This window comes from Danio rerio, chromosome 8 (genome assembly GCF_049306965.1).
Source record: "Danio rerio strain Tuebingen ecotype United States chromosome 8, GRCz12tu, whole genome shotgun sequence".
Lineage (NCBI taxonomy): Eukaryota > Metazoa > Chordata > Actinopteri > Cypriniformes > Danionidae > Danio > Danio rerio.
This window is the reverse complement of record NC_133183.1, coordinates 45,325,087-45,350,670: the sequence shown is the minus strand read 5'-3', so window position 1 is coordinate 45,350,670 and position 25,584 is coordinate 45,325,087. Positions and strand designations below refer to the sequence as shown.

Below are 25,584 nucleotides of genomic sequence, written 5' to 3'. Positions count from 1 at the left end.
GTGTCAATGTTTGAAGGGCCAATAAGTGTCCAGGATTGATATTTTACAAGATATTTTCAATACACTTCTAGACAGCTTAAAATGACATTTAAATGCTTAACTAGGGTTATTAGGTTAACTATAGGTCAGGGTAATTGGGCCAGTTATTGTATAATGATGGTTTGTTCTGTAGACAATTGAAAAAAAAAATTGCATAAAGGGGCTTATAATTTTGAGGCTAAAATTGCTTTTAAAAAATTAAAAACTGCTTTTATCCTAGGTTAAATAAAACAAATAAGACTTTCTCCAGAAAAAAAAAATATTATCAGACATACTGTGAAAAAACATTCAAAGGGGGGCTAATCTGACTTCAATTGTATATGTATATATATATATATATATATATATATATATATATATATATATATATATATATATATATATATATATATATATATATATATATTTACGATATAGATAAGATTTTATTATAAGATTTTTAACAATATAAATAGCCATAGATAAAATAAATAAATAGCCAAAGTTATATCACTTCTGTTTTCTTTGTAACAAAATACTGTTGAAAAACCAAACAGAACTAAACTCCATTGTGTAGATGGTTTAAGCATGTAAAAAAATTTATTTTTCAATTAAGTTCTCTTACATAGAAAAAGTAAATTAAATGGCTATTAGGGATGCTCATTTCGGTTAATTTTGTTAACCGACAACCGCCGCTCATTAATCGGTTATTAACGGTTAACTGGTCAGATTACTTTTAATTTTATATTAAACAAATTGACGTGTCTATTTTGTTTCTGACACATTAAATATTGCATTTCAAAATACTTATTTATTTTTAAATGCAAGCATATTTATAACTAAACAAAACAACAGAGCATCTTCACGCACCTGCAGTGTTTAGCACAGAAGAGCAGAATAATCTAAATAAAATGAATAAAATAAATAGGACTGCCCTAAATAATTTTCACTTAAATAATTAATTTATATTACAAAACAAAAATACTGACTGATTCTCTTTAATTACCGGCATAGGCTGTTTTTTTTCCAATCATATGTTTTTTTCTTCCGTCAAATAAAAATCGCAGACTTCCTCAAATTGCCCGCTTCATGGAAAATATGCATTTATTTAATGCCCCGCTGTTATTATTATAATCACAAAACCTTTTTACATTTTTAATAGAAATCATTATTTTAAAGATAATGTCTTGCTATATGGTTTCCTCTCTCTCCCTCGCGGTTCAAGTGCGCGCTGCGTGATGAAAAGACAACAACAACGTGCGCATATGTAGACTTTTTGTAAACAGTTTTGTTGTTTAAAAATGATAATGCATTAATGTGCGTACATGCTTTATAAGCTGTAAAATAAAAGGTAAAGCCTATTTGTTGCGTTTATTACGCAGATCCAGGTCAACATCAGCGCTGGTTTAGCATCAACATGTCTTTATCAAACAGCAATATTCTTCTTCAATTTTGCTTCTTTGGCAAATGTGTCTGTAGGCACGGGTTATACGTTATCGTCCCGCAATTTAAGTAAGCCTTGCAGTTGAACAAGGGGCCGAAAACAAGGCGCACCTCACTGCCTTTATGTTGACAAGGAAAAAAGAAGTGAAGAAGCACAGTCCTCTTATGAAACGACTGAATCAGCTGGGTATCAATTGTGCAAAAGTGTTGCTGTCTGTGTTGTTACAATTGTAATATTTAATAGCCAACTATTGTGATATTCAAGATTTGTACATTCATCCAGCTCTGGATAACTTAAAACAGCGATTAGACCTTCAGAGCGGCATTAATGCGTCCTAAAGTAAAGCGAAACGGCTATAAACTCCAGCAAGATAGAGTGATTATATGCAGAGCCATGTACCTTTATCTTTAAATAAAGTATAACTATAGAAACTGTGTTCATTTTAACTGAAAGCTTCGTCATGTTTCCTGGCCTCACGCATCGCGCACCTGTCAGTCAGCACGTAACGTTAACTCCCAAACAGTTAAACAGAAAGCGCACAGCACGGTTACAGAAAATTTTGCGCTGTTATAATTCACTTACCTTTTGGCTAAAAGTTACTGTTTCACACTGAGGTAACTGAGGCTTAATGCCTGTGCTGCAAACCACAAATCAAGTAAACATAAAACAAATAAACAACTTATTTCTCTCAAGAAAAGCAAACTCGTTTGATTTAAGGGAGTTGAAAATTCTTCAGAAACAGCATCATGTCAACATTGCAGTGAAAAAACGTGACAACTTTCCTTACTCTGCAGAGGATTTGGGACATCTGTTGAACGCCCATCCCTCTCTGCGCAGCCACATTAACAGTGTGAGCAAAGTATCGTATATGCGGTGAAAATCTCGCCGTTTTGACAGCATTGGCAATGTTTCTGCCGTTGTCTGTTGTCAAGCGGTGTTACGTTGGTTTTGTTTTTGATATTCCTGACACATTCGGACGGCCCATTACTAAGAGCTCCGTGCAAGCTTTCCCGGCTAAACGCATATTGCGAGGGCTTAAACGGAGCTGTGCTCGTAATGTCGAGCGAAAAAAAAAAGTGTTTCCTCACGTTCTTCTTCAACTAGCTCAACTTTTGCAGGCACGCATGACGTTATTGGAAAGGTAGTCACGGGGTGTGTCGCGATTGTCCCTTATCACACCGCGGTGGGGGTAGCCGATATAACTGAGGGCGCGGGTGGTGAGGGAAGTGTCGCGGACGCTACCCTCTCTATTCTGCCACCTTAGGCACGGATATAACTGAGGACGCGGGTGGTAAGGGAGGTGTCGCGGCCAAAACTGAGAACGCGCGTGCTGAGAGAGGTGTCATGGACGCTGCCTTCTCTATTCTGCCGGCCTAGGCGACAAGTATTAAATAATAAATATTGTTTATTTAATGCCCACAAATGGGTATGTGCGATTGTCGTCATGGGACAGTATGGAGGAGAGAGAGAAAAAGAAATGGGTGAGAGAGAGGTGAGGTGACGAGTTGCGCACCAAGTGACCTGCAGTTTGGCAGTATTTCTGGTTTCGACAAAGCAAGAAGGAAAACGTGGTAAACTCGAACTAGAGGTCTGCATTTCCGCTGCAGTACTGGGGGAGCCGACCAGATTTCTCGAATAAAGCGCGGGAGAGAGAGAGAAAGAGCGTGTGGTGCTGTGCGTCGCTTAGTGCTCTCTCTCTCTCTCTCTCTCTCTCTCTCTTTCAGACAATGTCTGGAGGACAAAACTTAATTTGGGTGATGAAGTTAAACCGGTGTGGAGGGTATTATACAAACCACCATTGGTTAAAAAATCAGGTGACTTACAATGGAGAATTTTAAAAGGTGTTATTGCTGTCAATGCTTTTGTATCTGTTAATAATCCTAACATCAATGACAGTTGTGCTTTTTGTGGTTTAAGAGAGACTATTTTTCATTGTTTTTTAGAGTGTAATAGATTGCAGTCACTGTTTGTGTTGTTGGACACAAACAGTGTCCCACTACTAAGAGCTCCGTGCAAGCTTTCCCGGCTAAACGCATATTGCGAGGGCTTAAACGGAGCTGTGCTCGTAATGTCGAGCGAAAAAAAAAAGTGTTTCCTCACGTTCTTCTTCAACTAGCTCAACTTTTGCAGGCACGCATGACGTTATTGGAAAGGTAGTCACGGGGTGTGTCGCGATTGTCCCTTATCACACCGCGGTGGGGGTAGCCGATATAACTGAGGGCGCGGGTGGTGAGGGAAGTGTCGCGGACGCTACCCTCTCTATTCTGCCACCTTAGGCACGGATATAACTGAGGACGCGGGTGGTAAGGGAGGTGTCGCGGCCAAAACTGAGAACGCGCGTGCTGAGAGAGGTGTCATGGACGCTGCCTTCTCTATTCTGCCGGCCTAGGCGACAAGTATTAAATAATAAATATTGTTTATTTAATGCCCACAAATGGGTATGTGCGATTGTCGTCATGGGACAGTATGGAGGAGAGAGAGAAAAAGAAATGGGTGAGAGAGAGGTGAGGTGACGAGTTGCGCACCAAGTGACCTGCAGTTTGGCAGTATTTCTGGTTTCGACAAAGCAAGAAGGAAAACGTGGTAAACTCGAACTAGAGGTCTGCATTTCCGCTGCAGTACTGGGGGAGCCGACCAGATTTCTCGAATAAAGCGCGGGAGAGAGAGAGAAAGAGCGTGTGGTGCTGTGCGTCGCTTAGTGCTCTCTCTCTCTCTCTCTCTCTCTCTTTCAGACAATGTCTGGAGGACAAAACTTAATTTGGGTGATGAAGTTAAACCGGTGTGGAGGGTATTATACAAACCACCATTGGTTAAAAAATCAGGTGACTTACAATGGAGAATTTTAAAAGGTGTTATTGCTGTCAATGCTTTTGTATCTGTTATTAATCCTAACATCAATGACAGTTGTGCTTTTTGTGGTTTAAGAGAGACTATTTTTCATTGTTTTTTAGAGTGTAATAGATTGCAGTCACTGTTTGTGTTGTTGGAGCACTTATTTTTAGGTTTTGGAGAATCTTTTACACCTACTGCTTTCATTTTGGGGGCAGGTTATAATTATAGTCAAAGATTTAAATGGCAGTTAATTAACTTTGTGGTGGGACAGGCAAAAATGGCAATCTATATGTCAAGAAAAAGTAAGATAAATAATTCACATGGTCAAGACGTCATTTTGTCTTTTAAAACTCTTGTTAAATCAAGGATTCTGTTTGAATGTAAATATTACAAGGGTATGAATGATTTGGATATGTTTATGTTGCAGTGGTGTTTTAACAATGTTCTATGTACTGTTGTGGAGGAAAATTTAATTTTCAATTTGATGTTGTAATATGTATATGGTAAATTCTTTTTTTCGTTTTTGGGTTTTGTAAGATGATTTAATAAAGTATGGTAAAATCTCTCTCTCTTTCTCTCTCTGTCTGTCTCTCTCTCTCTCTGTGTGTGTGTGTGTGTGTGTGTGTGTGCATGCATGTGAATAAGAGAGAGCGTCCTGCCCAGATCTCTAATATGAACAATAGTTCAGTTTCTGAATGGTTTAGGCACAAGCCAACAGTTTGGTGACGCTGTCTGAGCCTTACGTCATAATTTTCTTTATTATGAACGGTAATACTGGATACCGAGGTAAAATGGGTGGAGGTTTGACAGTATCAAAATTATTATTATTTATTTTTTTTAAGAAATCAGGTCTTAAAAACGGCGAGTTTGTCATGTCATGACAGTTATCTGAAAAATATTCAGTTCGCACTTATATTTCATCACTTCAACACCTAATAGTCTTTTATATATATATATATATATATATATATATATATATATATATATATATATATATATATATATATATATATATATATATATATATTTTTTTTTTTTTTTTTTTTTTTTTTTTTTTTGCTAGCAATATCCCTTTGAAATATGTGTAAAATTACTAAAATATATCACACATCTATATATATATATATATATATATACTACTAGTGGAGGCTCAGAGGCCTCATTGTGTAAGCACAAAACAGGCCCTTAAATATGCATCTTCCACTTTTTATGCAAAAGATGGGATTTATAAACAAAACTTGTGCGCACCTGCACACAAACTCTGACCCAACCCCATGCACATTTTAGAGACAAAGCAGTTTTAAATACACCATTGGTGTGCTGAGGGATTGACATTTTAAACTTAAATATTGACATAATTAAACCTGTTGCTCATAGATCCACATATTCATAAATATACTGTATACCAGTGTATATGTTTTGCGGCAAAACAGCATCAGTTCATCTTGGATATGACAGATACAAGCCCTGCACAGTGGCCAGAGGGATTTTGAGCCATACTTTTATAAAGCAGAATAGTGTCCTAGGTCACTATGTGATTCTGATGAAGAAAAGCACTTCCTGACTTCTCCCCTAAGTGGCTTAATAATATTAGATGTGGTGACTGTGCAGGCCATGGGATATGTCCAACTTCACTTTAATCTTCATCAAACCACTATGTCATCAGTGTTTCAATGTGTATTGGTGCATATAAACCATTGGGAGCACAGGGTCCTCCAGAATGGTTTGGTAGTCCTTGGTAGTGACGCTACCATGTAGCACAGTTATTAAGCCTAGGTCATGATATTGTCACCCAAATCATTACTTATTCCTTTTTGTGGATACAATCTGGGTTAGCACCTGCAAATCTGTTTCAGACAGCTTTCTCTAGCATCTATAATTAGTCCTGTTGGATGTGGTTCATCATTCTTGGTGGTACAGTATGCGCCAGTGAGATGCACGGCAACAAGTTGTTCTATTTTAAACTCTGATATAAAGATATGTTCAGTAGCTTTTTTGTTTAATTTAACTTTTTAATTAAAAATTTAATTGTGAAATAAATGAGCAAAAGGCCTCTAATGTACAATCTGTGCGAAATGACTACTATTATGCTTTACTTTTATTCTTACTAATAGACAAATTACCATGTTTGTAAACATTGAGATTTTGCACACAGGGAGGTGACAGAAACAAAAAATAATGAGAGCACTAGTATTTACAGTGAGGGAATGAGATCCGATGCAGTACAGAGTTAGATGTTGTCATATATGATGAGATATATATATATATATATATTTATATATTTATATTTATATATATATATATATATTTACATAATGCTTTCAGCGTATTATAACAGCTTGTCACCCAGTGATAAGCACAGGGATTCTGCAAAATAAACATTAAAGTGAGCAGCGTTCATCTGACAGGTCCATTTGCGATAGCACCCTCCCAATGAATATTCTAAAAGACAGAATGGCAAAGCATCCAGCCCCAAATATACAATCTCATTGAAGGTCCAAGTTATTTTACAAGAGAGAAGTTAAAGGCCTACAAGTCTTTGGATGCCAACAACAATGTTGTTCTGTGTGGTCATGTGCCAGAAATAATGTTCCGTGATTACCAAATTCAACACTATGTATTGCTAAAAACCGAGGTTCTGCCTAGCCAAAGACAAGGAAATAGGACTGTACAAGGCCTGGGTAATTAATCATCAACAAGCAAAACAACTGCATGCTAGCGAACTACACCTGTATGGCAGGGTATGTGAATTTACACATAAAGGTAAAAGTTGGTTTTATATACGCACATTCTGACTTTCTCCTTAAAAATATAATTTCATAAAAGTATTATTTGCAAACTCTAAATAGCATATAGGATATATATTAGGAGCCAATGAATATCAAATCAAAGCACAACATTGTTCACAGTCAAATAAACAGTGTTAATGTTGTTTACAAGTCACATTTGCAGGTTATTTTAGACCAAATATTCAAAGTGCCATTGTAAACTATATAGAGAGTGTCACAAGTTGTCACTGAATGAAAGTGTGAATATAAAACCTACTTTACCTTAATAACTTACACTTTCATGTTTCATTCTTAGCATTACAGTAAGTGTCCGCAGTTTAATTAACCATCTAACTGTTTTTGCTGAAATCATTGCTGCAATCAAAAACAAGTAATGTGTATGATTCAGCATAGCGAATTTGGCATCCTACCGTACAACGCAACATGTTTGCTATTGCAGCCAGTCTTTTTTTGCAACCGGGGACCCATGTGACGTTATGTGTGACGTAGGTTGGCAATTCGTCTATACATTCAGTGAGAAAGTAGCCTGTATGACAGTTGAAAGCAATCAGTTACCAAATACTGTGAGTTTAACTGAAAGATTCATTCATTTATTTACTTTTCGGCTTAGTCCCCTTTAAGCCACAGTGGAATGAAGCGCCAACTTATCCAGCATATGTTTTACACTACGCATGCCCTTCCAGCTGCAACCCATCCCTGGGAAACATACATACACACTCTTTCACACATACACTACAAACAGTTTTGCTTACCCAATTCACTTTTACCACATGATTTTGGGACTTGTGGAGGAAACCGGAACACCCGGAGGAAACCCATGCAAACACGGGAGAACATGCAAACTCCACACAGAAATGCCAACTGACCCAGACGGGGCTCGAATCAGCGACCTTCTTGCTCTGAGGCGATTGTGCTAATTTAACCCAGTTAATTTGAAAATGTTATTAGTTAAAAATAATTAAAAGTGCCCTAACAGTTATTGTTGTTGTCCTCAGGTGGGCGAGATTGAAGGAGACTGGCTGCGAGAGTTCTTCACTGTGAGTTTGTTTCCTTATAACATCTCCACTTTCAATTCAATTTCAATTCATCTTTATTTTTTTAGCACTTTTACAATGTAGATTGTGTCAAAGCAGCTTCACATAGAAGATTATAGTAAATTGAAGCATTGTCAGTCCAGTTTTTAGTGTTGAAGTTCAGTTTAGTTCAGTTCAGTGTGGTTTAATGTTCACTGCTGAGAGTTCAATCAAATCACTTACAGTATCCTGCTCTAGCACAATCAAAAAACAAAAGAACACAAACTATTTAAAAATAAAAAGTAAAAGTGCTGTGATTATAGCAATTACTGTTCGAACAGTCACATTTTTTGACAGAGCTCTTCATCTGTTCAGGCCTGCTCAGAACAAGCACATGTATTTGCAGGGTGAACTTTACTTTATTGTCACTGTAAACCTAAGGTTTGTCACTTCACCCTGTTCTTGGTACACCATAAAATGATCTGCTGTTGTCACATTGCTGACTAAAAGGAAGTTGAGACAGATGACAATAATATTCATGATAGAGGGAAAATTGAGCTAGAAATGCCCATGAGTTCATAAACTCATGCATTATATGGCATGAATCATCAGGAAGGAACTAACATGAGGTCTAAGTCTGTCATTTAAGACATGTCAATTAAGAAATTTACTGAGACATCTACATGATCTTATAAATTAAACATGATCATGTTTTCTTTGTTAACAGAAAGAGGTCTTTATTGCCAAATGTGGAAAAAAAGATATGCTCATGCATTCATCATAAATTCATGAGAGAAGTTTTTATTAGTTGCATGTAAATAATACAATTATGTAACTGAATTATTAAAGGAATATGCAATGGAATTGGCATGTCCATCTTTTAAGAACTAATATTTTTCCATTAATTATATTTTAAGTTATCAAGCAGGTTTATATCTTCCTCATAGTAGCCTGCAGGTAAATAGACAGACCCTAACACTAGCCAATCACAGCACATATAGCATGTGACATCTGCCAGTTGTGAACTAAAGTTGGCCGGTCAAAGGCATAAAACTTTAGGGCTGAGAATGAATAACTGTGTGCATGTGAAAAAAATACACCAAGAATGCTATATAATTAATGCATAATTCAAGCATAAATTCATTGTTGTCAAGCATATACTTATTGTAAAGTGTTAACAAAAAAGTACTTTTGGGATCTTATTTTACTTTGTAATATAATTTGTGAAAATAACCTAATAAGTCTTTTTGAAATTTAAAAAAAAATATGTATTAAAATATAAATGTCAGTTTTAGCTGTGGTATTTAGTTGAAAAACAGATATATGATTCTCATGATAAGATCGCTTTAAAATTCACAGAACCAACAACTGATAAAGTAAATTAATTTTATGTAAATCATATCTTTATAGACGGTCCACATGTACAAGCCACGCTTCGTCGCCCTGCACTTTCAGGAAGTTGGTGGAAAGGACTATATGGTGAACATGGGCCATGCAGAGAACTTTTTCTGGTGAGGATATTGCAAATTCTGTGCAGTAAACTCTATTTAACCAAAAGTGTGATTCCTCAAAAGGTTTATAAGGAGATAAGATGGTAGTTACTTTATTCGGTGAGGTGAGGTAATTTTTTTGCATCTATATGGTTAATGATTAGCCTCACAAGAACTTAGCCTCACAAGACTAAGCCGAAAGAAAATTAATTAATGAAAAACCTAAATTTAATTTGTTAATCATATAAAGTGACCATGTCTCTTCTGAAGACTTTCATTTGAATTTATTTTACAACCTCTTTATGAACATTTTGAAGCAGGTTTTTAAATGAATAGACACTTTGACTTGAGGGACAGATTTAGTTTATATAGTAAATCCCTTCATTTGTGTTCGACTAAATGAATAATTGAACAAAATCTGATGCGTTTGTAATGAAATTAGGGTGAATTTTCAGTTTTCTGCGAACAACAAATCACAAAAAGTTTATTATTTCTGTTTCGATATTAATTTTAACCTATTTTAATCTTCTGATTATAGGACCATTGAGTCTAGCTCTGAGATGGCAGACTTCGATAGAGTATGTGTCTATGTGGACAGTCATTTCAAGGCTGTGGACAATTTCACGGTGAGTAATATGGTTGTAGCAATATCTGTTAAGGTAATTCCATTTGGTTTCTTAGCGATTTAGGTCAAGTGAAACATCTAACCATTACACAAATCACTACATTGTGTTGTGCTGTGGCTGGTATTATGTCCACTAGGTGGAGCTCTATTACAATTTTGTGATGGCTCTGCTGCCAAGTCACAGGCTGCATTTAAAAGTGTAGGCTATTATGTTCAAATGCTGCATTCAAAGTCAAAGGCCCTTTACTTTGAAAGAAGCAATTGCACACATAGGCACCTCATGAATATATATATATATATATATATATATATATATATATATATATATATATATATATATATATATATATATATATATATATATATATAATATATAATACAATATTATATTTGTGCATGTACATTAGATTATGCTATGGTCCATATTGAAAATGAGTATTCAGAATCAAATTTAAACATGCAAACACAAAGAACATATTCTAATTTGTTTTAAAATGTATGTATTGTTTATTTTAAAACAAAAAAGCATCTTTAGTTGACTTCTCTAGTAAATTCTCGTTTTAGCTGCTGTCTAATGCCAGTGATGGTCCAGAGAACAAAAAGAGTCCTGGGGTACCCCATTCATCACTCAGTAAAAAAAATCTATGAAATAAGAGAATTTGTTGGTGTCTGTCAGGGTATTAACCCTCACAGCCCACCAAGGTGAGAGGTGCTGTGTGTGTGTGCTTGCACGCTATATGTTGGTTTATAACTTGATGGACTGGGTTAATGTGCAGGAGTGGCCAGGCAGTGGACTGAGTCAATACGTTTAACTCCAGATTAAAACTATTGATTAGACCCCTCTCATCCTAACATGATAAATAAACTGAAAGTCTACAAGTGAGTGAGAGTGTGTACCTGTTTAGGTTAGGGAGTTTTTTTTTTTCTATGTGAATCCTTTGTTCCCTCTGAGTTTTATTTATTTTTGCCACCAAATTATGGGACAATGTAAAAATATCATAGAAAAAAATGATCTTGGCAAGCCAAATTTGTCTTATAACATGGGTCTCTTTCAGTGTTAAAACCACCCCCAGGCATGGGCACACACGCGCACACACACTCACACACGCACACACACACACACACACACACACACACACACACACACAAAGGCACACTTGCAGAAATCTTCATCAATCAGGCCACTGCAGCATTTATGTATTGACTTAAAAGTGATTTTTTTTATCTAAACACCATTTGTACAATTTGTCCACACCCTCTTTCCAGTCAAGTGATGATTCACAACCCTCAGAAAACTAATTGCAAATCAATACACATGATGTGAGACAAATCAGAATGAAGGTGCGTGTTCATACAGCTGATGGCTGTGTTAGAGAGAGTATATGTGTGTAAACCGTACGTTTATGCACTGCCATCGGGGCTTTCATTTTTAAAAGTTGCAATATTTTAGTAAAATTTACCATTTTAATTTTAGCAATCACAGTTAATTGCTTTGGGAATCATTTTTTCTCAAGCTACTTTGACATTCTGACAGTATTTTTTTTTTCATTTATTAAAACTGTAGTAGTGGGTAGCACAATCGCCTCACAGCAAGAAGGTTGCTTGTTCGAGCTCTGGCTGGGTCAGTTGGCATTTCTGTTTTAAGTTTGCATGTTCTCCGGGTACTCCGGTTTCCCCCACAGTCCAAAGACATGCAATACAGGTGAATTGAATAAGCTAAAATGGCCGTAGTGTATGATTGTGTGTGCAAGAGTGTGTGGGTGTTTCCTAGTGTTGGGTTGTGGCTGGAAGGGTAACCATTGCATGAAACATTCATTCTGCTGTGGTGACCCCTGATTGATAAAGGGACTTACCTGAAAAGAAAATGAATTAATGAATGAAAACAGTAGTACAGTAGTAGAACAGTGCATTCAGGAAAATTGTGTAGCCTACAGTCTAACTGACAGTCAACATTCATCTCATACTGCAACAGAAGACAAAACAAAATGATGATTGAAAAGTTTAAAAAGTCATGATTATTACACCTGAAAAAACAATATGTATAACCTACTCAATTTTGCACAAATATTTTAAAAATAAAATTCACACATCTGGAACATTTTATTGAGTAGTTTTTATTTAGACATCGGATGTAAATAATATAATTAACTAAAAGCACTTGTTCTTTTAAATGCATTTTACTTACTGTTAAAAAACACAACTGTTAAATTTTATGTAAAACAACAGCAGCTGTGGTTGCTAGAATGACCAATCACTCTGAAGAGTAAGAAAACGAGACAATGAATGCCTATGGAAATGTGGTTTACGGACATAACCAGAACGTTCCCGATAAGGTTGGGAAATCTGAAGTGTGTCTATAAGCACTCTATGGGAGAGTGTATTAGGGCTGCTCGATTTTGGGAAAAATCATAATCACGATTATTTTGTTCGTAATTGTTATCATGAATATTCAAAACGATTATCAGTTGAAGTCAAAATTATTAGCGCTTCTGTGAATTTTTTTTTAAAATCAATATTTCCCAACTGATGTTTAACAAAGCAAGGAATTTTAACAGTATTCCCTCTAATCTTTTTTCTTCTAGAGAAATTTGTTTTATTTAGGCTAGAATAAAAGTAGGTTTAAACATTTTGAAACACATTTTAGGGTCAATATTATTAGCCCTCTTAAGCAATATATTTTATGATTGTCTGCAAAGAAAATACTGTTATACAATGAACTGCCCTAATTAAGCCTTTGAATCACACTTTGATTCTGAATCCTTGTATTTTGAAAAATATCTAGTAAAATATTATGTACTGTCATTATAGCAAAGATAAAATAAATCAGTTAGAAATGAGTTATTAAAACTATTATGTTCAGATATAAATAAATAAAAAAATCTTTCCATTAAACAGAAATTGGGGGGGGGGAAAGGGTTGCTAATATTCAGGAGGGCTAATAATTCTGACTTCAACTGCAAATATATTTATTTTCCACCCTGCAAAGGAAAGAGAAATAAATGCAATAGAATAAAAATATGAAACAAACTGTGCTTTAAGCATCTTCACTGTAAGAAAAACACTTTAGCTACAAAAGCCCTTCAGTCAAGAGCAGAGAGGGATTTTCTCCTTTTGTTGTTGGATTAATAATGATAAAAACAGGTGGCAGCAGGAATATCGCACGCTGTCACTTTAATGGTCTCTCTTTCATGTGTATTTTGATTCTCAACTCGTTTGTTTATTACACAAATGAGGGTTAATATGAATAATCACTAAACACCGTGTTTTGACACCTATTTGACCATTAAAGCGCTCACATTAAGATGACTGTAGATGTGTGTGCCCTGCTTGTCTCAGTGTGTGAATGAGACCAATTGCAGACTGATGCTTCTGACTGTGTGTGCGTGCCGCACACATACACTCACACACACACACACACTAGCACGCAGTCTTTCGCGCTTTTGAGCGCAACAAATGTGTACAACTGGAAAGGGGGCGGTATATGATGCAATAATTGTTTATCTTGATTAATGGTTATTCATAATCGTTGGAAGCCAAAATCGAAATCGAGATCGGATTTTCGATTAATTGCACAGCCCTAGAGTGTACAGAACACATTTGATGATAAAATTGCTAAGCACAGCCTGATCACAAAACATCACAAAAAGTCCCTTGGCTCTTTAATTAACGGAGTATGAGAATAATTTAGGGGGTTGTATATTGTCTTTTAGATAGCTCACTGTAGTCTAGGGATTTTAGAAATATGCCACTACTTTGGGGACACATTCCAGTGCCGAAGGGCCGGGACACTGCGGAGACAACCTGCTACTCAATGAGGAGACCCGGCAGGAATGTAACTTGCTGGTTAGCTGGTAGGTAAGACACGGTCGCATGGAAATGGGCAACACCCTGTAGCTGAATGACGCACATGGGATCGCCGACATGTAATACGCATAGCTGGCACCAATACCTAGCACCTGGGTAGACCAAGCATGCATGACAAACATTGTACGGGGCCAGCCACCCAGCTCCTCTGTGGGTCGGGTGCATGGAGCCTCGTGTTGGATGCTTGGGGCTTCAGAGGAGCTCTCTAGGGTTTTCCAGATGGGGAACCCGGTAAGCAGAGCAGAAGAAGCACACACATATCTGGTTAGGAAGAATGGCACAGCAAGCAATTTGGGACTTCAAGCTTAGTTTCTACAGAACGGGACACAGCAGTGAAAGGGCTGGGTCCACCTCCTCCACAGGCAGCCGCTTACAGGTTCACTACCTGTTCTCAAAAGGTGTGGTAAAAACCTTACACATATAACTTAGCCAGGGTCTCGGGATAACACGAGAGTAGGCCTGCCCAGATAGCCAGCATGGTTTGATGACTGAAAATGCCCAAACCTCTTGATCGATACCAATGTAACCAGCAGAGCTGGCTTCATAGACAGAAATCTTAAAGATACTGAATTGTGTGGCTCAAATGGACCTTGCTGCAGACAACAAGGGCTACAGAATGATCCCAGCAGAGCATGAGAAAGGGGGCCAAGATGTTATTAACCATTGCATGTCTCTGAGGAACCAGGTGATGAGGTTATGCTTACCCAGCAAGCTGCCATCCACCACATCGTGAGCGAAGAGGGGCTGTTGCAAGGAGTGTGAGTTCGAAAACTCAGGTCTGGTTGGGCCATGGAGGCACAACAAGCAAGAAATGCTTCTCATCCACCCTAATGTTGCACAGGGTCAGTGCGAGCAGGCTTACTGGGGAAAACGCATATCGCACAGGCCCTGGGGCCAGCTGAGAGCCAGTTTCCTCCTGTTTGCTGGGTAATGCAATTACCAGTCTGAAGAAAACCAGGCTCAGTGTTAAAAATGCTTGTTGCGCCATTCTCCTTAACCCAGAGATACATGTGCCTATTACCCTCTGCTAGTAAGTTTGTGGTGAACCCTATGGAGTTCCTCCGAGGACCCCAACTCCTGACTCAGCAGATAAGTTGTGTGCTTGGCTCATGATATTGTCTGGTATGTCCACTTGATTAACCCGCGTTCTGGGGATTGGTGCCTACTATGCGCATTACCACTCACTGATGCCATATGGTTAGTCAGCCATAGTAAGTCCCCCTTCCAGGCTGGACCTGGTCTTCCCTACCAGCTAACAACCCTGCTCATATGTAGCGCTCCCCTAAATAGGGCTGTAGCTCATATTTGTGTATTATAACAGTGTTTCCCCATTTGGCTAGATAGTAGTCTTTGCAGCGCCTTGTCCTAACTTTGGGACTGAGATGCTGTCCCAACTTACTGTCATAACTTAAAAATCTCTAGTCTACAGTATGTACTGTAAGTTCAAGTTTTACAGCAAAATGATGTTTCTTTCTTGATTTTAAGGTAAACTGCTGCCAGCAATCTACAGTTTTATTTTTTATTTTTTTACCTTCATAGTTTAATGTACTGTTAATTTTTTTACACTGAGTTTTTAATTCTCACCCCTTTAAACCTAAGAGCAAATTCTTCAGTTTTAATTGACCCATTAATAATCCACACCCAAACACCACCAGTCATGGCTTAGCAAATGTAGCTAGGCGGGGGATGCCTGTCAAGCCTTTGAGTGAGTGAAACAAACCAAAGAATTGTGCATATGAATTATGCAAATCTGATATCCCCAGTATCCTAAAAGTTTGCATCGGGTGGTGTAAAATTTTCCCTTCCCAAATCCTAAAACCCAAAGGGAAAAATTCAATTTGTGGATCAAGCAGTGTGGGCCATGAACGCAGCACAATACAGTCATGTTTCCATTAAGGTATGAATATTTTAATCATATCAGAGATATGATCACAAACTGAATTGTGAGGACTTGCAATCTATATTCTGTAATTTAAAGCCGTCATGTCCCTGTCAGAGCTTCAATTGGGTGATGTTTATGTTTATGTGGAAAGTCTTCAGCAGTTTAGTCAATAGTGAAGACGTTATAACACATGTCTGCTTTGCATGTTTGTTTTCTAAGATTCACTGGTAGGAAAAATCTATTCGTTCACTTCTTCTATTTATGCTGGTAGGGAAAATCTATCCATTCGCTTCTCCTATTTATACTTTGACTTTGCATTTCAATTTATACTTTCATTGCACTTTAGAATTTAATTGCTAATTAGAATGGAAACTACAAAAAGCATACAAACACACTGGTAGTTAAAGGGACTGTACCTTGTTTTGGGTCAATAATTCTACCATTCGGCACAAATGCATAGTTTTTCCTTTTCACATTTTGTATATTTTTAAAAATCTAAGTTCTTGCCAGTCAATATGAGCCCAGAACAGTTTAGAATCTGTTATTTTTGCCGTCTTCTCATTTTCTCATTCCTCGTCTCTCTCCACCTTGTCCCCACTTTGTGTATGTGCCCACTGTAATGTTTAGTCTCTCAAGACTGGTCATCTAGAAAGCAGTGTCATATTAAAAAAGCATAATTTATCTCACAAGATTTATATCTTTCTCCTGGGATGGATTATTTGAAGAAAACATGACTGTGTAAACGTGTGTTTATGGTGTGGTGTACTTCATGTCAAAACATCGCTCAACAGCAGGTCATTTTTACCTGCCAGCCATGGGGCTTTTGTTGGGCTAACAGCAGGGCCCTGTGTTTAATCCCTGTATGATTGTTTTAATTTTCAGTTCGTATTGATCTCTCTGGGGATGGATTGATGTGCACTCACTGGAGCAAGCAGCTAGTACATTAAATCCATTTGGCGTGCTGTCAAAAAAGACACAAGAAGTGTTTGTGAGAGGTTTGCAGTATCATAAAACCAGAAGTGTTTTTTTTTTTTTTTTTTTTTTTTTTGCTATAACAGAGTATTGAAGGTCATTGTGTAATAATTAAGACGTGAGCACATCATCAACCGAAAATCAGAGCCGATCTTCAAATACTGAGAATCTGTTTGGGCCTGATTCTAACTAGATCAACAGTCCAGTATCTACCGAGTAAACTATTAGGGCTTATTTTAGAAGATCACTTGAAATTATAAAAGATTGTATGTTTAACTGATTATTTTATCTGATTTTAGGCTCTGGGAAGCATGTATTTCATCCATAAATCACTGAAGAATATCCAGCAATATGATTTCAATGGTAAGAGCCTTATTTCAATAAATGTGCTGTACATTATTTATACTTCTATAAATGATTCTGGTTGATTTTAATACTTTTAAGTATTTTTTTCAACAAAACTCCATGTCTCCATGCAAAATCTTTTACAATAAAAATGTAAATAGAGTCTCGATACTTATTAATGTATTGTCCTGATTGCTTATTTTGGGTATATTTTGCTAAAATGGCTAGCTTATACAACTTTTCTTTGAATCAGATGAATTCACAAAAATAGATTGTATGTTTTTTAAGAGTCTAAGAGTGGCCAGGGATGCCCAACCCTGCTTCTAGTTCAGGTGTTTTTGATGGTAGCTGTCCAGGAGGAGGGTTGGAGACCCTTGTCATTGTTTCAGGGAGAGCTGTGTAATAGGAAAATATATGTTTTGCTTAAATAATTATTTTAGAATATCAGCAGTTGATGATGTTTAGTTGAACATATTGTTCTTTTTAATTACCAAAACTTTGTACTATTGATTTTAAATAAAACATACTGAATTTAATGTATGATAATAATATGTATTTGAACAAATTTTACATTTCATCAAAACAGAGAAACAGTATTGTTACTTAAAAATGCATTTTTCATTTAATTTGGGCTTTTTTATAAAAAAAATGTTTATATGGTGAAATTGAATGAAATATCAATATTTTTTAAAATTTATTTTATTTGTATTGAGTTACATGATCAAAATGTTTAATTTATGAACTAAATTTTGTAGTAAAAATCTAAATTATTTCATGAAATTCAAATAATTTTACACAAAAGCTCACAAAAAGGAAATCATCATATTTACTGACATAACCAAAGCAATACATTTCCAAACAACACAAATTAATGTTCTCCTTTAAATAATTTGGTTACTGTCTTTTATTGAACTGGATATAATCTCGTAAGCTTTTTTCACTTGTCTTCATTTGTAATGGTCACAGCATTTCATGAATAATCTCTCAAGAAGAGGTCTAATAGAAGAGCCATCAAGATCAGTAGACCAATAAATTTAGTGACCCATCAAATCAGTCTCTCACAGATCTTGCTCTTATAGCCTACAGTGTTAGTATTAGTAAATCGGTTTTACGTTTGCATTTTCCTTTACAATATCTCTTGTTTGTTCATTCCTTCTTCTTGTAGTGAAAGATTTTAAAGTTGTGTCTGGCCATAACAAGTATGTGGGCTCGCTGGATGGAGTGACAACCATGGAAAAAGAGAAATTTCCCAAGAACTTTTGGCCTGATGTAAGTGTGTGTAGTGGATTTTCATTCACTTCAGTGTCTTATACGCATAAGAGTATAAATTCAGTCAGAATGAATTAACGAATTAATAGCATCCATTTCGTGAATTAACGGAACATATTTGAACATGTATTATTGTGAAGTAAGTTTAATTACTCATTTTCCATCCTGCTGCAAAAAGTGTTTAAATTACAGTTATACTTGGTAATTTTATAATCTTAAAGTTGGCATGAAATCTAAATTTATTCTTCTTATATATTCGTATATATAAGTGTTTGTTATAAACAGTATGTCTTCATTTTTATAAAAAAAAAAAAAAAAAAAAAACATGCCGTCATAATCTTTAAAAAATTAAGATTAAGATTAAATTAAGATATACTTCCCGTCCCCCTGGGAAATTAGATTTCTTTTCTTCTGGTCACATGGAATGCTTTTTTTGAGGGGCTGTCAGAGTATTTCTCATTTTTGTTTGTTTCATCCATTATTATTTTTCCTCCATTTTGTTAGGTGATCCAATGATCCAATTGATTCAATAAATCCAACTTCCAATGATCCAATTGGTTCGGCACTACTTTTTTCTCAATTTAGAACTGTTTTAATTGGATGTACGTCACAAACCCTGTTTCATGCCAATTTTAAAAATGTGTAGTTAAATATTAAATTGAAATATTTTTTAAATAGTGATCAAAATGTATTAGTTTCATTATGTGGCTGTTTATTTTGATATAGTTTATTATTTTAAATTCTTGTGAAGGTTGAAACCTCCATCCTAAAGAGGGGGAAAGTGCCCAGATAACCTAAAAATATTTTATGTGTAAAATTGAATAGATCATTATTTAATGAAATAGCTTTCCTAAATGAGATTCTACACTCACCGGTCATTTTATTAGGTATACCTTACAAGTACCAGGTTGAACCCTCTTTTGCCTTCAGAACTGCCTTAATCCTTCATGGCATAGATTCAACAAGGTGCTGGAAATATTCCTCAGAGATTTTGGTTCACACTGACATGACAGCATGACGCAGTTGCTGCAGATTCATCGGCTGCACATCCATGATGCAAAATCTCCCAAAGGTGCTCTATTGGGTTGAGTCTGGTGACTGTGGAGGCCGTTTGAGTACAGTGAACCTATTTTCATGTTCAAGAAACCAGTCTGAGATGATTCGCACTTTATGACATGGTGCGTTATCCTGCTGATGTACCATCAGAAGGTGGGTACACTGTGGTCATAAAGGAATGGACTTGGTCAGCAACAATACTCAGGTATGCTGTGGCGTTGGCACAATGCTCAATTGTACTAATCGGCCCAAAGTGTGCCAAGACAATTACACCACCACCACCACCACCACCACCAGCAGCCTCATCAGACTCATCAGACCAGGCAACATTTTTCCAGTTTTCTATTGTCCAATTTTGGTGAGCCTGTGGAAATTATACCCTGAGTTTCCTGTTCTTAGCTGACAGGAATGGCACCCGATGCTCAGTTTGAATTGCAGCAGATCATCTTGACCATGTCTACATGTCTAAATGCAGTGAGTTTTTGCCATCTGATTGGCTGATTAGAAATATGCGCTAACGAGCAGTTGAACAGGTGTTAATATTAAAGTGGCCGATGAGTGTATGTTGGTAAATACTGCATTAAATTTTTTGTAAATATCTTTAGTGTCTTATTCTGTAAGCTATGGCATTCATAGGAAATTGTTGGTTCATTAAAATATTAAACACAAAGTCTTCTACTGTTTTTCTGGCAAGTACAACAAAGTACAGGGGCTCATGCTTGGTCTGTCAATGGCTATCAAATGCCTCTAATTTTAACATGCATATGTGTGTGTGTGTGTGTGTGTGTGTGTGTGTGTGTGTGTGTATGTGTGTGTGTGTGTGTGTGTGTGTGTGTGTGTGTGTGTGTGGATTTTATTACAGTTCAAGTGGTCCAGAAAGGGCTACATGAGGACACGATGGATCATTCACAACCAGTATGTTTTCACCTTTTGTGATGACTCCTTTTAACTTTCATTACAGTCTATCATGTATGTGTTTTTGGTTCCCACTCAAGGCATACATGGTATGTTAGTTGTTTGTTATTGGAATAGATTGTCATCATAAACACATTAAAAGCAGCTTGATGGCAGCAGTACAACAGAACATTGTAGAATACTGAAGATTGAGTGACAAATAAATGCAGTCTGTGCTTTTCATCAGCTAATGTCCCAGATCCGTCAAAGATACTGACAGGACTTATGTACCGTCAAATTGTGTATTTCTGTACATACAGGGGCTTAGACCTGGTGAATGTTCATCTGTTTCATGATGCCTCCAACCTCATAGCTTGCAACTCTAGTCCATCGGTGTATTCTGCAAACCGCAAGAAAGCACTCAGATATGTCATCAACAGGTTTGTGCTGTTTATTATTCACTTGAATTATTCAAATTAGTTTGTATGAATACATTTTAGATTGAAAAATGTAGTTTGCACTGTGCTTTTGCGTTACTCTTTTTGTTTTCTTGGTGCGTTGATCTGTTAGATAAATATAGTATTGATCTGCTCTCATACGCATTTTCTTGTTGTGATGTTTTATTTTACATTCATCAGGAAACAGACACACAAAGCCTTCCTCAGTGTGTAGAGAAAAAAAAAAACAATTAAAACTGAATAAAATGTATTCGTGTATGTGATAGATTGTGATATATTTTCTTCACATTGAATCTAATAATAGGTCTAATTGCAAGCAGTATTTTTAAAGGGGTGGTCCAGAGTCTATTTTTAAGGATTGGTTGTGTTTATAAGATCCAAAGCAATGTGTGCTCATGCTTCATTTGTTAAAAATCATGTTTTTATATATATATATATATATATATATATATATATATATATATATATATATATATATATATATATATATATATATATATATATCTTACTTTGATTATGTACAGCTACTCATCTAATATGAAAATGGCTGTCATAATTCCTAGTTCCCACTTTCAAGAGGCTCTGATTGGTCAGCTAACTTAATGTGCTGTGATTTACAAATCGCATTAAATAAATAAACCAATATAAAACAAGCAAAAGCAACAAGGTAGGCCTTTATAGCCTACATAAATGAAACCTTTAAAGCCATATTAAACAAAGCCATTTTACAAAGGCTTTGTTAAAAAAAAAGATTTTATATATTCTCAAAAAACAGTAAACACCAGAGAAGGTTTAAAATATTATTTATTTATTTATTTATTATTTATTTATTTGGATACGATGATAATAATCAAATCATGAAAACAGCGCATTTTTGGGGTGAGTGAACGCATGAACTGTGACCTTTTTTCTGTTAACCAAATGTGCAGTGCCACTTTAAAAACGGATCAGGGGAAACTACAAAAATAAGTGTGTTCTGTGTCCCCAAACAAGCATTGATGTTTTTATATGACGCGCTAAAATTGAAAAATGAAATTTACATGAAGAGCTTTATTAGTGAAAAGCTGCTGAGCGCAACAAAATATATGCTGTTTTATTACTCGCTCTGTGCTTAAATAGTCTACTTAACACTTTCCTTAAGATCACAGATACAATATGCAACATCTAATTCCGGGGACGTTCTGGGGGCAGGGTTTGCGTGACATGCTGCAAGCTACTAGCCCAAAAGTGAAAACGCGACATGATTTCAGCCTCACTGATGCCCATTAACACCTAACAGACAAGCTTTTGGTTATGAATAGGGGGAAGGGGTCTCCACTCTTAAGTGTTTTTCATAAACATGAATACACAAAATCCAAAAATAGGACGGATGGCTTAACAAAACCTATGCGTTTAAAAACGAAACCGCATTAAAATGAATGTTTCTATGCACAACAACTTTTGAACTGAACTAAATGTGTTATTTAAAATATCTATATTACGCTCCAAGCATTCGCCAAAACTAATATATTTTTACGTAAAAACACAGAACATAGCTGAATAGAGTGTTGCCTGCTTTAGATGATAGGTTATTAATTATATTATAAATATGGTTATGTTCTGGTCAATGAAATAATACCTTTAATAAATAAAATGGTGGGCCAGATTCCCTGGCTGTCATCAGTGCATGGGTTAATGAGCTTAGGAGAATTCTGCTTTGCATTTTTCTATGCATTACTAACATCAATAAACCAGACATTTGTTTTTATACGTTAACCAAATATTCGCAGAGATTCAGCAGTTTTTTTTTCTGATGCGTTTGCCATTCATGCCAGTCAGTGAAAAAAAAGTAACTGTGGCCCTGTTTACAGGTATTAAGATTCGTGTTCATCAATCTGATGCAACTTTTATTATTTACAGGACGTAAAAATGCAATTAAAAGTTTCAAATCAATTAAACTCAATTTATAAAAAGACTAGCCTATTTTATGCATTAAATAATGAAATATAACTAATTTCCTTTATTTCTGATCAGACCATGCATTTTAGACTATTTTACAATTGTAATATGTGCATATGCTTTTTTTAAAATAACATTCGTCTAACAAATATTTTAGCACATCGAAAGTAATTAATGACCTGTTTTTTTAATTAAAAACCTTTATGCAACAGGATCAGAAATTGATCGCGCACGCGCAGGAAAATGCAGTTATGTGATACATGACATGCATGGCTCCTATGCCGCGTTTTTAGGATAAATTGGCATATAGGTGCTGCTTTGAATAGAATAAAATTATTTAAAAACACAATAAAAACTTCACAAAGCGTATCTTATGGAAAAACACCAATTGCCGGGGTCTGCTTTCGGTTTTAAAAGAATCAAGCGGCTTTAAAAAAATATAATTAGCTGAAGAGAAATGACAGAAAAAAAAGATTAAACATATCGGGACTGTTAAAAGAACATTTCTCTTTAATATAATCTTTCGACTCCCAAACATCAGCTAAGATTATGAATTACGGAGTGTCTCTATTGCCTGCTTCAGCAGTGCGTCGGGCTGGTTGTGAACGAGGAGGCGGAGAGAATGCGCTGTTTAGTTTCGGCTTGATATATTTAAATAAAAACTAACACCGAACTGCTTTTAACGCTCAAAAAGTTAAACTAAAATGCACAACTCTTGTTTGTTGCACCCGCGGGATGCACAATAAACCTAACGCGCCATTATTTTAATTTTATATTCGTGAAGAATGAGCCATGAGATTGAGATTTTTGAAGGTGCTCTCCAGCGGCGAAGTTCCTGGCAGAGTAGCGAGTGACAAAATGTGCATGCAGAAATTGGACAAGAGGAATAACATTTTAAATTATATAACAAGCATCATATTCTTTCTAATCCCCGCCCAGTTTTAATACAAGTTGTGTTCTTTAATATTTGTGGCTGGGAAGTTTATTAAGAATATATTTATAATTATATATTATTAAATAATTACATATATATATATATATATATATATATATATATATATATATATATATATATATATATATATATATATATATAGAGAGAGAGAGACAGAGAGAGAGAGAGAGAGAGAGAAAGAGAGAGAGAAAGAGAGAGAGAGCCATTACAAGTAAAACAACAACAAAAAAAAATAAAAAATTTTACTTCAAAGAAAAACAGATGTTTTGAAAAAAAAAAACTGAACAAAACTGAAACTAAATTATTAAAACTAAACTTGCGGGACTTTATTTATGTCCTGTGGCAAAATTATTTTTATTATACTTTAAGTTATCTGCTTGAAGTAGGCTAGGTCACATTTATCAATGGTAAGTTTTAGTCTAAGTTTACATCAATAACAATGTGCATTGTCCTTTACCACACAAAAAATGAAGAAAAAAAAAACATTATTATACACCATAGTAGCCGCAAATCTTTTTAAATGCATTAAAAAGCAAGCACATATCTTAGCCTTACCTTGAGTTTGTTCACATTCCGCCTGTATTAACCAACATGCTGTATTTTATTATAGTTCATTTTGATGAATTAGGCCTAACTGACAGCTTTTTCTTCTTTTTTCGCGGTTATGCGGCATTATATTTCACACGCATATGCAAAGTGACTGAAATTGAAATTAAAATACCAAACATACTGAGCCATTAATTAAAAAACAAAACAACAGTTATAGCTTCTTTAAAGGAGAACATTGACGTTTTGAAAAAAAAAAAAAAAAAAACTGAACTGAAACTAAATTATTAAAAATACACCTGCGAGACTTAATTTACGTTATGTCCTGCGGCAAAATTAGTTTTATTATACTTTCAGTGATCTCCTTAAGGTAGGTCAATATATTTATTTATTTATTTGCTTTTGATGACGCAGCATTCAACTTAAGCTCTTTAGACCATGCCCCTGACCGTTTCTCAGTGTTTCGCCGCAATATCTTTAAATAAATTATTTATTTAGGCCTATTTTCATTATTAATTAGTTTTCATTATTCGTTTATTATTATGTGCAATTGTTGAGACATAAAATAAGATAGTAAAATATAATCAACAACGAAAATTAAAACAAAAACAGAAATAAAAACATAAATGAAAATGTCTTGTCTTAGTCCTATCAAAATAGCAAACACTGAACATCTCTCTATATTTAGGCTAAAAGACTGCTTTATTTATTTATTTAAGACTACTCATTTGTACTGAATGTTTGTGCTTTCATGTTAGTTGTCTTTTATTTCTTCAATTCTATTTTCTAAAACTAGTCCTCTTTGCACTTAAAAAGTTTACAATAAAGTGTGTTAACAAATTTTAAATGATTAATGAAGGAATTATAATGCTTTGACTTATTGTTTAATCTCATTTACAAGCACAGTAGCATATTTAAAGCTGCTGTAAAGGCTATTTCTGTCCGTCGCATCCCGTCCCTTTGCGCCCCCTGGCGGCTCATTCACAAGCTGCAGTCATATACTAAAAACAGAGCGGCAGTTATTTCAAACGGCGGCGGTATAAGGCGCGGCGGTAATAGTCATTTTGAACTCTCACCTACTGTATGTCACTAGGAAATGCAGCTCGCCCCTATAAACATGCATTTTTGTGCTGTGTAAACACTGTCAGTGAGAGTAGCTGTTAGGCTTATCAACATGAATCAGACAGAAAATGA

General features: G+C 35.6%; 1 protein-coding gene across 3 annotated transcripts in view; it reads left to right on the top strand.

The window, feature by feature from the left end:
- inpp5l (inositol polyphosphate-5-phosphatase L) overlaps nt 1-25,584 on the top strand; it is a 56,863-nt gene that overhangs the window by 20,603 nt on the left and 10,676 nt on the right. For all 3 annotated transcript variants that reach the window (XR_012383815.1, NM_001037569.2, XM_068223020.2), the window contains exons 2-8: nt 8,079-8,120; nt 9,507-9,607; nt 10,125-10,212; nt 17,229-17,292; nt 18,440-18,543; nt 20,462-20,514; nt 20,814-20,933. Coding sequence is in view for 2 of the 3 variants with exons in the window: in NM_001037569.2 (NP_001032658.2) it covers nt 8,079-8,120; nt 9,507-9,607; nt 10,125-10,212; nt 17,229-17,292; nt 18,440-18,543; nt 20,462-20,514; nt 20,814-20,933 (572 nt within the window). In the remaining variant the exon portion in view is untranslated. The remainder of the gene's footprint in view (nt 1-8,078; nt 8,121-9,506; nt 9,608-10,124; nt 10,213-17,228; nt 17,293-18,439; nt 18,544-20,461; nt 20,515-20,813; nt 20,934-25,584) is intronic.